Below are 17000 nucleotides of genomic sequence, written 5' to 3'. Positions count from 1 at the left end.
ATGCATGCATATCTGTTATTCATTTTAAAAATTCAAAATGATATTGAAGGAGACTGTCGATACCAATTTTTTTGTAACCTTGCATATTATTGAATACTTCTATATAGAAGAAGAAACAAATGTATTATGCTTATTGGAAGATTGTCATTACCTTCTAAAACAAATTCCCCTTCTACCACAGTGATTTTGTCAGAGTTTTTTGTCCACACATAGAGTTTACTAAAATTGATGACGTCACATATGTTGTTTGCCTCTTAGTTGTTGATATTTGATAGCTTTAGTCGGATAAACCTCTATACAATTATATATGAGATAATTTATTTATATGTGTTTATAATAATTCAGATGTAAGGGTATTGTCTCACACACTCACACACACACACACATACACATTTGTTATTATTAATTATCTGATTAACAAATAGACATGCCCCTTGAAGGGACATGTCTATTCATGGCTTATGCTCAATATAAATATAAAAGGTTACTACATTTGAAAAACACATACCAAACATTATGGCAATGCTTAATACATTTGCAGTGATCCTCAGAAAAATAACATGGTATCAAAGCTTGGATGCAAATAAAAGGGAGATTGGGCATGATAATGTGGGAGCCAATGAATATTGGTTTACATGTATGCAAATTGGAGAAGCACAGCTGGCAACGTATGAAGAAGGGAGAAGCATCATTGGAAAAATCTGAAGAAACACACCAATCAAATTATCTAGGAAGACAAGAAAAACTGGCAGGAGATATAATGAAAGCAAAAGAATTATCAACAAGGAGGATAGTCTTAAAGAAATATAATGCTTGCCTAAATATAATACGACAACATGGACATTGAGTTTCAGTTGCAAGTGCATCAACCAAGACATCAGAAAGTAGTTAATGAGATAATGAAGGGAGCAGAGAAAGTTCACCAGGTTCGAATTGGGATTTCTGTTGTGGCCTCCATTCTGAAACATATGGACAACATCTCTGCCAGTTTGTAGTGAATGCCTTGAGATTTTGTGCTTCATGTTTGGTGTGGTCAAACACATTAAATGGCAAGTCAGCCATTTAGTCCCAGAATAGCTGAATCATCTGGTTGTTTCATTGTAAAAGGATCCATTTTTTGTATTACATGAACGAAGTCTACCAATCTCTCCAGGTTAAATCCGTCTTAGACTGCGTATGAATCTCAATTAGAATATAGATGGGCCTGACTGCTAATAAGTTCTATTTGCTTGAGAAAAATGCAAAATGTTACATACCCTTGTCAGCAACAATCGAGATTTGCAAATAAACGGGTCACCCATTCATAGACCTACACCATTAGCTCTCCAATATGGTGACTGTCGACCAACAATAACATGTCAAGATATGCAATAAGAGCGAATTAGGGAAAGATACTCAGAGGGCATACTTCTGGGAAGTCTTTAAAAGCGGACCCTCTATCGATATCGGAAGGAGCACATGACCCTCAAGGAGGTACTACTCCATAATGCGGTGGCTGGCCATATATGTTGGGCTATAGTATGATCTATGATTATCTTTTCCTGTGAACAAAATAGCAACTGGAGATGAAGAACGGGATTTAGAAAGCCCATTTCTAGATTAAAGAAGGGCGGTTAGACAATCCATGGAATGCCATCTGCAAGCAAAGTATAAAGGAAGAACCTGCATACCCTAGTCAAATACGGTGGAGATTAATTGAGCCTGATTTGAAGAGACACAAAGACCCGCGCCTTCTTGGCTATCGTGCATTCCATTGTTTCCAAATACACATGCTTGCTGATCAAATGAAGAGGCATGGACATCTACATCAAGGCACCAAAATTTCCATTCAAGGCTTGCATGGGTAAATTGCCATCTCTTCCAAACTCAGCATGTTGGGAATGCTTTTTACTCCAACCACTACTTTGTGATCATCGGGTCTGCAAGGTTGTCCAATACAATGAACATGTTGAACTTTTGAATGATCAAGCATGACAAGGGAATTAAGACTTGTTTTCTCCCTTTCATGAAACAAACACTAACCCACCACAAGAGATTAGTGATATTCGTCAATTAAGCATTAGAGAATCCACCAAATAAGTCAATAATGTTACCAGGGTTGGAGATAAGTATTAATTGGTTATTTCTTGTGAATACATGTGAATATAGATTGGGAAATTCATCACCTTAGATTATTATGTAGTATTAGTAAGGAAATTATATATTGAAAACATAGATTAAAGTATATCTATAGAAGATGGAATCTAAGCATATATGTTCAATGTATATATTTAAATTACACATTTATTATTTTGAAATATTTGTCAAAACAAAAGGATAAATATAATATTTAATAAATACTCGAATTTGACAAAATGATTAGATATTTAATTTATCTATTGGAATGATCTTATTATGCAGAATTTTCCTGAGAATTATGTTAGTCTCCCTCTTATTTTATCATTTCAATATGTACTATAAGAGCTATTTGCCTTGATCTTATCCTCTGAGTATTTTTTTTGTAGGAAAAGGGAGATTGATATCAGATTCAGAGGGAGTCTGACAATTCTTCAAAGATAAAGGAGCTCAAAAGATTGATGATTCGGAGGGAGTCTGACACATCCATATGAAAGAATGGATTAAGGATATGTTTCAGCTGATCTTTGAAGATTCTTGACCAAATCAGAATCAAAGGGAGTTTTGACTTCATGTAAACTTTTGGTGTCATGCGTGTGATTGCATGATTTAATGGGCCTACCCCCTATGTACATCATGAGGAAGTGACAACTTCCAAATGACCATCACTTGTATTTGTATAAGTTATTGAAAGGTGACGATCTTACAATAACTTAATTTTCTATTGTGATGGATATCTTACGATGTCTATGCAAATCATGATAGATTATACTTTGCAAGGTGGATGTTTATGCGGTAAGCATTATGAGAATGTGTATGCACATACCTTGTAAGCATTTTTTGAGTACATGGTGAATGTTATGCAAATTGATGTTCTAGAGGGCTATTACATGAAGTACATGGTGAATATCATGCAACTTGATGTTCAAGAGGCCATTACTCACAGTACTTGGTGAATATCTTGCATTTCAACATTCTGGAAGGCCATTTCTCAAAGAGTATTTGGTGAATATCATGCGTTGATATTCTGGGAGACCAATACTCATGATATCAGATGTGATATCAAAACTCATGATATTAGATGTGATATCAAACCTTATTTGAGTACTTGGTGAATATAATTTGTTGATATTTTGGGATACCAATACTCATGATATTAGATGTGATATCAAACCTTATTTGAGTACTTGGTGAATATCATGTGTTGATATTTTAGAAGACCAATACTCATGATGTCAAATGTGATATCAAAATGTTACTTAGCGTATTTGGTGAATATCATATGTTGATATTCTAGAAGACCAATACTCATGATATCAAAATGGTGGATATCTTCTAATCAAAGATATCCTTAAAATTTGTCAGTCCTAATGTTACCAATGGTGTAATATATGTCTTGTGCATATCCTCCCTAGCTAAGAGGGAGTGTTGATATTTGATAGTTTGAGTCAGATAAATCTATATATCCTTGTATATGAGATACAATTTACATATATGTGTTTATTATATTTGAGATATAAGGTTATTGTTATATGAGAGAAATATATATATATATATATATATATATATATATATATGATTAACTTTGTTATTATATTAATTATCTGATTAACAAATAGACATGTACCATGAAGGGACATGTTTATTCATGGCCTATGCTCAATATAAATATAAGAGGTTGCTGCATTTGAAAAACACATAACAAACATTATGGCAATGCTTAGTACATTTGCAGCAATCCTCTGAAAAGTAACATTAGTCTATCTGGTTAACACATCTAATGGACACCTTAGAATTGCCCAAAAACTAAACCAACTGCTAATAGGAATTTAGTCAAATAATTTGCATCCAACTCTTAATTTCTCCATTAAATGTTTAAACCCTTTTATGGCTTCGGAAATAAAATGTTTGTTTGTTTTTATGTCTTTGCATAGATTTGAAACCACATAACATGAACAAGAAGGAATTTATAATAATATGCAAACTGAAGATTGAACTACTGTAGAAATAATATTAATTTTCAACTAATAAAATCAAATACATAGCAAACTTTTCAACTCACTAATTACTCCAACATTATAACATAATTTTCCAGTAATGACTTCCCATCTTGCTACTACAATAATATGAATAGTGTCGCGCTATAGTGTTGCTACATTAAAATCATCCCTACACAATGGCGTAACCATTGGACAAGAAGCACGAATGATATAAGCAAACACCCAATCTGCCTGTAGCTAGAAATGCACCCAATGTACCTATTAATGAAGCTGATAGCAATGAATTCCAAAGGCAAAACCCCGAGGGAATGATGTCCAGAATGTCACAAGAGAGGATAGACATCCTTTAATGCCAAGAACAGATCTGCAACTCACACATCAATTTTCTTCTCATATTCCACTTCCGAATGAAGCCACTAACGCTCCCTTTTATTCTTTCTCCAAGAGTAGATTCAACTCACATGAGCAATGTGGGATAAAAAATGTGCAATATAAAACATATTAAAATAATCACTTATGTCTCTCTTAGGCACTCCTTTTTGATTTGCACACATTGCCATGAAATTTAATATTAAAGGAACACTTTAATATTTTACAACTAAATTAGATGTTACTTTAATAATACTTTAGGCATAAAAATATATTAGCTATCGGACTTTGAATAGCATGACTGATAGCTCATTGGAAAGCTCTCGTTGAGTAGTATCAAATTCAATCATCAAAACTAGCCTCCCCTATGTCTTGCTGACTTACTAAAAATAATAAGTATGCCTCAAACTAAGTAAATCAGCTCCGTTTCGTCCAAACTAGAGGTGACTAAGCCAAAATACTCTAAGATCCCTTTAAACCCTTCGTTAGCCCTCGAGAACATGTAGAACTAGGTTAACGCACACACACTTGGTCGATTGCTAAAGTGGGGACATTACAGTCCACCCCCCTTGAAATTGTTGGTCCTCAAGCAATCTCAGTCCAACCTACTAAATAACCTGCTCACTCTCCCATGTAGCATCCTCCTCCAGCAAGTCTTTCCATCTAACCAAATACTCCTTCACTATCCTGGTTTTGAGTTTCCTTTCTTAGGTGTGCAGAATAGCCTTAGGTACTAACACGCGCTTCCCTCCTCATCCAAAGGGGGTAAATCTATAGGAGCTACATTCTGACAGATGGCTTTCTTAAGCCTCGACACATGAAATACACAGTGCACCCACCTGCCCTCTGGAAGCTCAAGCTTATAGGCAACTTCTCCCACTCTGCGAATCACCATGTAGGGACCATAAAATCTAGGCTTCAGCTTCTCTGCTCCACTCCTCTTGAGCAATGACTGCCTATATGGTTGTAGCTTCAAATACACCATATCCTCTACCTCAAAACTGCGCTCTACCCTATACTAATAAGCATACAACTTCTGCTGATTTTGAGCTTGTTGTATGTTCTCCTTGAGCGCTCTCAGGATATCTTGACAATCCTGCAACAGGACTTTGGCTTTGGGCACTCGGTTGTTCCCCAAAACTAAATCCATGAGGTTGGGTGCTTCATACCCATACAATGTCATAAATGGAGTCATCCTGATGGTCATGTGATATGTGGTATTGCAACAATACTCCCCCATGTATAACCACGACCCACGCTCTATGTTGTGCAGTCGCATAGTTCTGCAAATAGCCTTCCACACATTTATTTACTATTTTTGTTTGCCCATCTGTCAAAGGGTGGTAACTCATACTAGGTGTAAGATCTGTACTGCACAACCTGAACAACTCCTGCCAAAAGGCACTCATGAGCTTGCTATCCCTGTCACTAACAATAACTCTTGGTATCCCATGCAACCTAAAGACCTCTCTGAAGAATAAATCTACAACCTGTGCTTCTGTATAAGTAAAAGGAATAGCAAAGAAGTGGGCGAACTTTGTTAATCTATCTATCACCACATAAATACAATCTCTTCCCTGCACTTGTGGTAAACCAGTGATGAAATCCATAGAAATACTTTCCCATTTCCTGTCTAGAATGGGCAAGGGTTGTAGTAAACCTACAGGAAATGTGTGCTCTCCCTTATTCTACTGACAAACTGTACACTCCCTAACATACTTTTGAACATCATCCTTGAGCCCTCTCCATGAGAACTACTCTCGGATCTGCCTATAGGTCTTGAAGACCCCTGGATGCCCAGTTGTAAGTGCATCATGAAATGCTCTCAGAATCTCCTCTCTAAACGTGATATAGGGATCAAATAAACTTGTCCTGAAATCTGATCAACACATCCAACACCGCATACCTGTCATCCTGAATGGTGCATGTAACTATCCCAGAAGCCCAATCACCTCCTACATACTCCACTACAATTTGATCTCTCCAATTCCCTTGAAACCTCCGCTAGAGCACATAAGTGAGGTCTCTGAGATAAAGCATCAGCAACCACATTTTTCTTACCTTTGACAAACTCTATATCAAAGTCATAAGCCTGCAATTTAGTAACTCATTTTTGCTACCAATCATTAAGATCATGCTCGCTCATGAAGTATTTAATACTATTGTGATCAGTTATGGCCAACATTTCCCTATCGTAGATAGAATTACTCATCTCAACTCCTCGATACTTCCTACTCTCAAATGTAATGGGGTCTCTCCTTTATCAATACTGCTCCTATCCCATCTCCTAAAGCATCACATTGAAGCTCAAATGGCTTCGTGAAATCAAGTAGAGCTAGAACTAGACAAGATGACATCACCTGTTTGAAGTGGTCAAAACATTTTTGCACTGCCTCTGTCCATGTGAAAGCTCCTTTCTTGGTAAGATTCGTCAAAGGTGCGGCAATCTATGAGAATCCCCTAATGAACCTCCTGTAAAAACCACATAAACCAAAGAGCCCCTTAAGCTGTGTGAGGTTTGTAGGAGTATGCCAATCCACAATAGCTCTAATCTTTTCAGGATCAACCCAAACACCATAGGCACTAATGTTATGCCCAAGGTAAAGGAGCTTGGTCATGCCAAACTCGCATTTTGATTCCTTGGCATATAATGACTCTCTATCCAAAATAGATAACACCTCCAAATGTTGCAGGTGCTCCTCCCAAGTCTTACTGAAGACCAAGATGTCATCAAAGAAGATCAAGACGAATCTCCTTAATTGCCCCCTGAACGCTTGGTTCATACAACTTTGAAATGTGGTAGGTGCATTGGTTAACCCAAATGGCATAACCATAAACTCAAAGTGGACATAGTGACATCGAAAGGTTGTCTTCTCGATGTCCTCTACCCTCATCCTAATCTGGTGGTATCCGGATCGTAAATCGATTTTGGTGAAGAAGCGTACACCATGCAACTCATCAATCATAGGAATGGGATACCTGTTTTTAATTGTTTTTTTATTTAGTGCCCTGTAATCGATGCGTGTGTGCATCGTCCCATCCTTCTTCTTCACTAGAACTACTACTAAAGTAAAAGGGCTTTTGCTAGACCTGATGTGCCCCATCTCTAATAGCTCCTTAATTGCCTTCTCTATCTCATCCTTGTGTTTCTTAGGATGACGACAGGGGGTAATCATGACCGGTTTGGCTCCCTCCTCGAGCTCAATAACATGCTCTATTCCCCTGTCAGGAGGAACCGCATGTGATATATCGCCAAATACTTTGGCATGCCTGTCAAGTATCTCCTAGATATCCGGTGGATGACTCTTTACCTAAGGCTCCAGTGGGGCTGGCGTAATGAAACACTCTGCTGCCCACTCTATGTCATTATGCCGAAAAAGTCTCTACATTCTCCTTAGGGAGACTACTCTTCAACTCCCATCCGAAAGTCGTCTGATTACAACAGTTCTTCCCTCATGCTGGAATCTCATATCTAGTTTTGCTAGGTTGAGTGTGAACTCAACTAGTGAGGCCATCCATGTCATGCCAAGGATGACATCATAGTCTCCCATGTCTACTACATAGAACTCATCCTCCAACTCATAGTCATCTCCAAACCAAATGTGAAGATTAGATATCTTTCGAGTGCATAATAATTTGTTACCATTAGCTACCATGACTCTAAACCCAACTTGCTCCTCAATCTATAAACCTCTCGTGGCTACCAACCATGCATCTATGAAGTTATGTGTAGCCCCAATGTCAATGAGAGAGATCACTTTTTGCGGCTAGATAGTACCCTTGACCCTAAATGTGATCACCTTTTGAGACATTGTCAATTGTGCCAACAACCTATCTTCCATAGGAATGATGTTCTCCTCTGGTGTGCTACTCTCAACCGAATCAGAGTGTTGATCCTCCCTCTCTAACTATGACTCCTCCGCTGAAAAATACTCCATTTGATTTGCCTTAGCCTTGAGAGGGCACTTATGATATAAGTCCCAAGGCTCTCTACACCGAAAACACAACTTCCTCCTTAACTCATTCAAGGTGTCATTATCCAACTTCCTATTATCCCCTTTTGGTTGTGCATCCTGGTAAAAAGGTTTTTTGTCCTTATCCTTATCCTTCTTCATATGTGAATCCCTCAACTGAAATCTGCTCTTAAAAGAGGTGCTAAGTCACGAGCCTTCTTAGTGGCCTCCTGTAATGTAGTCGAGTCATGCCCTTTGACCCAACCCCTCAAGGGATCTGAGAGTCCATCCATAAATAGCACTACTAATCTCCTCTCTAAAATATCTGTAACTAACACAACTAACCTCTGAAATTCACTGATGTATGTCTCAACTGATCCCCACTACTTGAGTTGTGTCAACTCTTTAAACTGTAACACAAGATCTTTGGTATCAAATCTCTCTATGAGTCTCTCAATGAACTCCTCGTAAGATGAGATTTGATTATGCCCCAAGGTTATCATGCCATGGTGCCACCACTCATGTGCTAGGCCATCCAAATGAATAACCGCATACTTGATAGCCTCCTCCTCAGGCATCGAATTCAGCTGAAAGTATGTATCTACCTTCTACACCCAAGCTCGTGCAGTCATCTTCCATGAGGCATCATAATAAGGTAAAGAAAGTTTCCCAACTTCCTTTCTCAGCTCAAAGTTTTGATTTCTCCCTCCTACTCTAGGCATGTGTCTCATCCTCAATTCCATATAATCTCTAAGGGAAATATCCACCTGAAACTCCAGTCCACTAGCCTCCCAGTCCCTCCTAAACTGACCCTATAACTTAGTAATTTGTGGTTCGTTTACTGGTTGAACCAGATCTCTGGGTGGGAAGGTGGATAGAAGAGGTCTCGAGCTCGCTGTCCAAGCTAGGCATGCAACATGTCTAAAGTTATCAGCCTCATTCCCATTGTTGTCATGTCCGTTATTATTACCATTAATATTATTCTCAGGACCATTGTTGCCTCAGCCTCCGTTATTATCATTGCCCCCATTTCCATTGTTTGCATCACCTGGATTAATATTAATGCCCATCTGTCTAGCCATAAGCTGCAACATCATATCCATTCGCCTATTCTGCTCCTGTTGCATATGCTGCCACTCCTCTAACATACCCAGTAACCGTCTAAACATTACCTCCTCTTGATTTGGACTAGCATTCCTACCTCCGCCTAGTCTTGTATTCCTGTCATCTCAGTCACCCATACTGGCAATCTTGTTCAAAGAATATCTCCTCTGTGTCTGTATGACTGGATTCTATGTCCACCTGCATGGATAAACTAGACTACTCGCTCTGTGAGTCTGAATCTTTGTTGTCTTGCTCTGGTATGGCGAAAGTTAATGGTCTCTATCGCATGCTCAAACATACATTCTAAAACTATTATATTTCAGACTTTAGTGTTTTGACATTTCATCAAACACTTTTCCTTTATCCGACTGTTCCAAATTCCCTGTAAGGCTTCCACAAGATGGCAGACCTTAAAGTTCTGATACCACTATAATGGACACCCTAGAATTGCCCAAAAACTGAACCAACTGCTGATAAGAATTTAGTGAAATAATTTGCATCCAACTCTTAATTTCTCCGTTAAATGTTTAAACCCTTTTATGGCTCCGAAATTAAAATGTTTGTTTGCTTTTATGTATTTGCATAGATTTGAAACCACATAACATGAACAAGAAGGAATTTATAATAATATGCAAACTGAAGATTGAACTACTGCTGAAATAATATTAATTTTCAACTAATAAAATCAAATGCATAGCAAACTTTTCAACTCGCTAATTACTCTAGCATTATAACATAATTTTCCAGTAATAACTTCTCATCTTGCTACTACAGTAATATGAATAGTGCCACACTGCAGTACTACTACAGTAAAATCTGCCTTCAATCAATCCAAGAGCCTCATAAAATCATCCCTTCACAATGGTATAAGCATCGAACAAGAAGTGTGAATGATATAAGCAAACACCCAATCTGCCTATAGCTAGAAAGGCACCCAATCTGCCTATTAATGAAGCTGATAGGAATGAATTCCAAAGGCCAAACATGCATCTAAGCCGACATTGTTTCCCCAAACTGTTAATTGACAATCCAAGCTTGTTCCTGCTCTAATACCAGGTTAATTTTTGACTGTATGTTTCTATTCAACTCATATATGGAGGAAGACTTATTCTTCCTTGATATATGTGGGTGATGCCCCTTCACCAAGGGACACCACTTTTTCTAAATCAAATATTTTATTATTATATAATTATACAAAAATTATAAATTATATATTTACATATTACAATGAAATAATTATTATACTATTATATAATATAATATTAGGTTTTCAATTAATATAATATACAATATAACTGTTGTATTGACAACAATTAAATTATCACCTCCATGTCATTCTGAAGGAATCTGACCATAGCTACAATAACATCAACAGTCCCTCTTAGCTAGGGAGGAATCTAGTTAGGTTGTGTCACAATGACTATCCTTGAATAGGTAGATTAAATAGATTTTTTAATAATGGAGTGATATTGGATAAGTCATAATAAAATAATTCATTAATTTATTAATGTCTCAAATAATACTTTATTGAGACATCATTGTGAATTGGATATGTAAGCTTCCTAAAGCTAAGTTCAACAAGCTAATGTCCATATCTTTTGGTACTTGTTGATTGTAAGTAACAGTGTATTGTTATTCTAGGCCTAAATTGCAAACTTCTATTTGAGATATTCCTTTAGAGTGCACCTTCATAGGGTATTTGGATGAATATTGACAATGTGAAAATCATTCTTGGAGGTTGCAGCCTTGGATGCTAGCACCCTCCTATGCCTAGTTGACACAGTGAAGCAAGGATTGGTTTAATGCTCAACCCATGATCAACATTGTCTTACATTATTAGAGTAAGATAGCTAGTTATTTGGTTGGAAGTGATTGAGAAGAAGTTGAAGTCAAGTTCGTATCCTTTGAATGAATACTGTAAGTCCCTTTGGGATAACCAGAATATCACATCATTAAAACTGAATGGAAGTCGACATAAAGAAGGAACCTTGAAGCTGTCTCATTTGATCATACAATTCATCTAGATTGTTTAGCATATGAGCATCTGTATTCAAGCGATAGCTGAGGATTTGGTGTTTCATCTTGGAATACTAAATATCCGATTTTGTATGTTGTGGTGGAACAAAACTCACATCAGAAATAAATGGTCGCATGGACTTATAAACTTGATGCTAGTATATTTCAATTCCAGACTTGGCTCACCTATAGCCCTAATCAACAGGCTAAGTGTGAAGAATTTTGTTCTGTGAAGACTTATGCTGGCAGAATGGTAGCTTTTTTCTCTATTGCGGAGCTCCAAGAAGTTTGCTCACATTTAAAATAAAGTTCAAAAATTCAAGCTTTTCCTTAAGACATCACAGACACACCTTGGGAGAGGTACCAAGCTCTGATAATGGAAAATAAGAAAGATTTGGGAAAATGCAGCACAGTCCGTAGGGAAATTAGATTCAGTGCTGGGGGGCCATTGTCCCAAAACATGGGAGCACATCTCCTCATGTAATATAGTCATGTATCCTGATTCAGATATTTCTGTAACCTATTTTGAAATGATGTCTCCATCCTTGTAAGTAAGTTTGTTACCATTCCTCTTTACCTGTCCTGCCCACTCTTCTTCTCCCCTCAGTCTTTAATGGCCTACTGTTGACTACGACATGATATCATGGTATTTAATATGTCAGAGTGCAAATACTTATTATGAATACTGTCTCCCAAAACTATCCTAGTATCTCTAAGGACCTATTTGCTGTGTCTGTGTCTTCTTTTCTATTTCTGAAAGACTCTATCATTTTCAATTTTCAAAACTATGCTGATAATAAACTCGTTATCAGCTTGTGTGGGCTTAAGTAGTTACATACAAGAGGAATCTATTAGATCTAAAAATAGAGGTGCCCTAATTGTAGTCAGCACACATAATATCAGAGGCAACGTACAGCCAAGTTACACCAGCTTCTGTATGTGAAGCATTTAGGTAGATTACATACCTTCCAAAGCACTTCAACTAATGTGAAGTCAATGTTTGTTTAGTCTCTGGCATGTGATGTGATATTTATTTAGTTCTAGAGATGATTAAATAATTTGACAATCAAAATAAAATTAAAAATCAGTTGCAAATTTTGTATGATTTGCTCCCATGCAACAATGCCAAAGTAAGATAGATAACCTTATTAAGATCTAAAGATCCATCACAGACAATTGCAACAGAAGAAACTCCAGGATCATGTACATGGTCATGTTCATGATGGTGACCATTGCTTTCATGTCCATGCTCATGATGGTGACTCTGGCTTTCATGTCCATGCTCATGATGATCTGCAAAACAAAAAGGGCAATTCCACCAATAGTTTAATTCACTTTGCCCTTGAAAGGAAAACAAAAGCATGGGAATATAAAAGAATGAATATCAAAGTAACACAGGATTGGTCACAGCACTTACACTTTATGTTTCAACATCAATAAATACACCAATATTCAAAAACTGAGGTTTGAACACCAAGATTATCTAAAATAATTTGTTTTCCTATTGGGCACTTTTCATCAAAAAATTAAACAGAAAAAAAAAATCAGAAGATAGCCATGCAGCTTAATCAGAGGGAAGAAAAACAAAAAATATCATATATATAGAGTAGTTTCTGAATAATAACTCATGAACATAGAAAGGACTTCAAAAGTGCAAAGCAGAAGGAATTATTCAACCTCCAAACTACTGATCACAAATGGTAGCAGTATCAATCATGACACTTCAGCTTATTAAAGATTTTGATCCAAACTTTAAAATTATGGATGAAACCCAGTAATTTAAGACTATTGTCTACTCATCTTTTGTAATGACCAACAAATCAATCTTCATCATAGGAGATCGGAATGAATAGAAATCATCAAATAAAACCATATTATGACAGTGTTCTGGTGAGCATAACTGGTCAGAAATGATCATTGATCTTAGACAAAGATGCAATACTTTTGTTATGCAAGGCGGAAGCCAGGTGGATGGATCAGAAAATGAGGAATATTTGCAGCCTAAAATTTGATTGGACGATTTGCATATTGTTCAGTACAAAGATCTCTATTTCAACAAACAAGAAAAGCAATCTGGATGACAGAAGTCAGACTCTTTGGTTCATCACAACATGCATTACCTCACCATAGGTTTCTGCATCAGATATTAACTCTGTATCAAAAAGATATGTATATGCATCTCACAATGCAAAATCCAAATCAATCTAGCAATTACAGTTATATATTCAGAGTGCGTCAATCAACACACACTGTACAATGTTCACAATTAACAGGCTCATAGCTATACACTAAATGAAGTAGAAAGTTATCTAATTTGCATACTAACATTCTCATTACACTATCATCTTCTGTTAGTGTGCTTAGTTCAAGACATCAAATAAGTTCAGCATTAATCACATCAAAATATTCAGTACATCAAAGAAGCTCAGCATTAATCACACAAAAATATTCTCACTGTAGCCGGTGTATATATGTGCAGTCCAGTACATTTTATGGAGATGTAACAGCAATAGAATTTGACACCGCTGAAAACTAAAATTTGGATAGAATCAGTAACTGATGATCCTTGAGCGTGTCCTTGAAATTTGTAGAATGGTTATTCACACAACATACAGAGTGCTATAACATAGATTCAATAATATCAAATGGAACATTCATTACAAGTACTAGCATACCAAGATGGTGAGAGAATATTATTCCTTTAAGGCCCATTTGGTTGCTGGAATAGGACTGGAATAGGAAGAGAAAATTAGAATATGTTTTATATTCGTTGTTTGGTACACTCAATCAGAATTGGGAATCGGAAGACATATTCCAATTTTGCCCCTAAAATGAGCATATGTCTATGCCAAAAAATATATGTTATTAGAATAGGTCATTTCTATTCCCAATCTGATTTTTTTTTTTTTTTAATTTAAATTTATTTTTTGTAACATTTTTTTATTATATCTATTTGTTTAAAAAAATGAAATAAATTATATTTCTCATTAACTTCAATGAATAAAAAAAATGAAAATAGATTAATTTTTTTACCATTATTGAAAAATTTAACCAAAAAATAATAAATTAAAACAAAAAAATTATGGGAAATATTTTTAAAAACACAAAACTTAACCTTATTCCTATTCCATTTTTGTACAACCAAACAATGGATTAACATATTCCCAATCGAACTCTAAGTGAACCAAACAGGATCCGAATTTCCCTTTTCTATTCCCATTCCCCATTTTTATTCCCATTCCATTTTTCTATTCTAATTTTTAATTCCTATGCCAACAACCAAATGGGCCCTTATTGATTATCAAAAACATGAGTACATCATTCATAATTCTAAGTTCTTATATAATGGTCCATTGGTTGGGAAAACCAACGGACGCATCCCCTCGCTTCTTAACAACCCACCTAACAAAGCTTAACTAATGCTAAGTACTTTATTATGTACTACATTTATCCCCCACCCTCCCCCCCCCACCACCCCAAAAAAAAAAAGTTGTCTTCCAAACGACTACCCAACAAAACAAAAAAACCTAGATTTCAAGTAGAGGGTTGGGAAGCCATCCCTATACTTGGGGCCGCTTGAAGTCGCTAAAGATCTCATTCAACTGTGTTTTGTTTGGCATGAACTCCCTGTAGAACACGCAAAGCGTCCATCTTTTTTGCCTCTGTTGTTATGATTCTGTATTCCAAGGCATCCTTTTCTACCTTCCACTTGTCTAGGAGAGCAACCTTTTCAATCTTCCACTCCTTAGCCAACCGCATTGCCAAGTCTTTTCCTTACTGGAGTTCTAAGCATGTCCTTCGGTATGCAACTTCCATGTCTGCCAGTGTCTGTATGAGAAGCAATTGCTCTTGAGCTAGAGGTATGGTGTAGCATTTTGTCCACTCTGCAGATATTTCCCCCAACCATTTCTACCCTCTATTTCTACGTAGCAATATATGGTTCCTCCGCAACCTCTAGTCATGGTTTCCTTCCATTCGTATTGCCACAAGCCACGTTCCTGTTCTATTAATTGTATACTATCCACCTCCCTTCGACTGTTGTCATGTCTGTGGAGTATGACAGCTGTGGAAACAACCCATAATTCCAATGGCTTGCGTAGAGTCAAAGGTGTGTGTATAGTTGAATGTGTGCGTACAGTTGAATGTGTGCATACGCTTACCCTCCTTCCTTGTGTACAGCGGAATGTGTGTGACTTGTATATGGTTGGATGTACACGTACACCTAAGACACGTTGGCAACTGACCTCCTTTCCTCCTACCCTACGGACTGTACCTTCCCCCTATCTACGAGCTTAGTCTTTTGCCAGTATATGTTGAACCCCGACCTTCTCTACTCGTATTCCACTATACCCTCGCATATGAGCTTTGGCTCCAATCTCCCCCTCGGCTCTTTGTGTATGTACAGTGCCAAACTTCCCTCCTCTGCCACTCACTCTAGTTGCTCCTGTACACCTCCTCTTCCTCCAACATATGGCCCTCTCCTCTCAATGTAGGGCCTCCTCACCGGCTGGATGTACGACCTCATTCCCAATACAATGTACAGCCTCTTTCCACGCTGAACGTACAGCCCCTTGTATGTGCTTTGTCTCCTTCCATACAATTGTGTTATTTTTGTGCTGCGTAACTTCCCTTGGTATAGCTGCTTGGGTGTAGTCATTTCTTTTGTTCTGCTGTCCTCCTCTATTTATTTTAATCCCTGAAGCGTTTGCTTGCACATGGTGTGACCATTTTGTGCCTCTGTTACTTCTTTTTGGGTGGTTGTCCTTTATTTCTCTTTTTATAACCTTCCTCTTGACTTCCTCCTCGTCATCTTTTATATTTATGAACTAGGCAAGAGCAGGTTCCTTTCTTTCCTTATATGGTTTTAATTTAGATTCATTAACAAGATCTTTTATTGGAGTATTCTCCAGAGTTGATAATTTGATGGCTCTATTTTCTTTTACTTTATAGCCTTTCGGGTACCTTTCTTCTAGCTCCATGTCTTCAATTTGTAACATGTTACATTCCAATTAGAATACTTGTTCTTGTTGATGCTCTCTGCTAGCATCCACTTCGAACATAGGATGCAAAGCCAAATATGTATCGAGCTTATGAATCCACATGCGAGTTGTAACTCTCCCAATTCTGTCAAAGTGCTCCAAAGTCATCTTACTGGCAACTTGTAACTCATTTTGTCGAAGTCGTTGTCTCTCAGGTCTCGACCTCACTCTGGAATGCTCTCGTTTCCAAGTCAGGAATCTATCAAAATTCAAATGATCTTTAATCGCCTGTGGTAAAGCATCACACTCTGTAAAGTGTGCCAGCACATCATCAGCAAAAGGAGTGACCTCTAGCTCAATACTGACCACATCCATCTCAGGTCTTAGAAACGTAGGCCTCTGCAGCCTATCATGAGCGCTAGTATGTATGTCAGCTCTGTCAGCAAATCCACCACAATCCTCAA

At 37.3% G+C, this 17000-nt stretch overlaps 1 protein-coding gene across 1 annotated transcript in view; it reads right to left on the bottom strand.

Annotated features, from left to right (window-relative positions):
• Nucleotides 1-17000, bottom strand: part of LOC149556671 (uncharacterized) — a 191409-nt gene that overhangs the window by 11995 nt on the left and 162414 nt on the right. Inside the window, exon 8 of the mRNA XM_089831091.1 lies at nucleotides 12702-12850. Coding sequence (XP_089687217.1) covers nucleotides 12702-12850 — 149 coding nt within the window. The remainder of the gene's footprint in view (nucleotides 1-12701; nucleotides 12851-17000) is intronic.

The sequence above is a fragment of the Cupressus sempervirens genome, chromosome 5, assembly GCF_028749045.1.
Source record: "Cupressus sempervirens isolate cs-2001-9-10 chromosome 5, ASM2874904v1, whole genome shotgun sequence".
Lineage (NCBI taxonomy): Eukaryota > Viridiplantae > Streptophyta > Pinopsida > Cupressales > Cupressaceae > Cupressus > Cupressus sempervirens.
The sequence above is the reverse complement of the archived record's forward strand: the minus strand, read 5'-3'. Positions and strand labels throughout refer to the sequence as shown.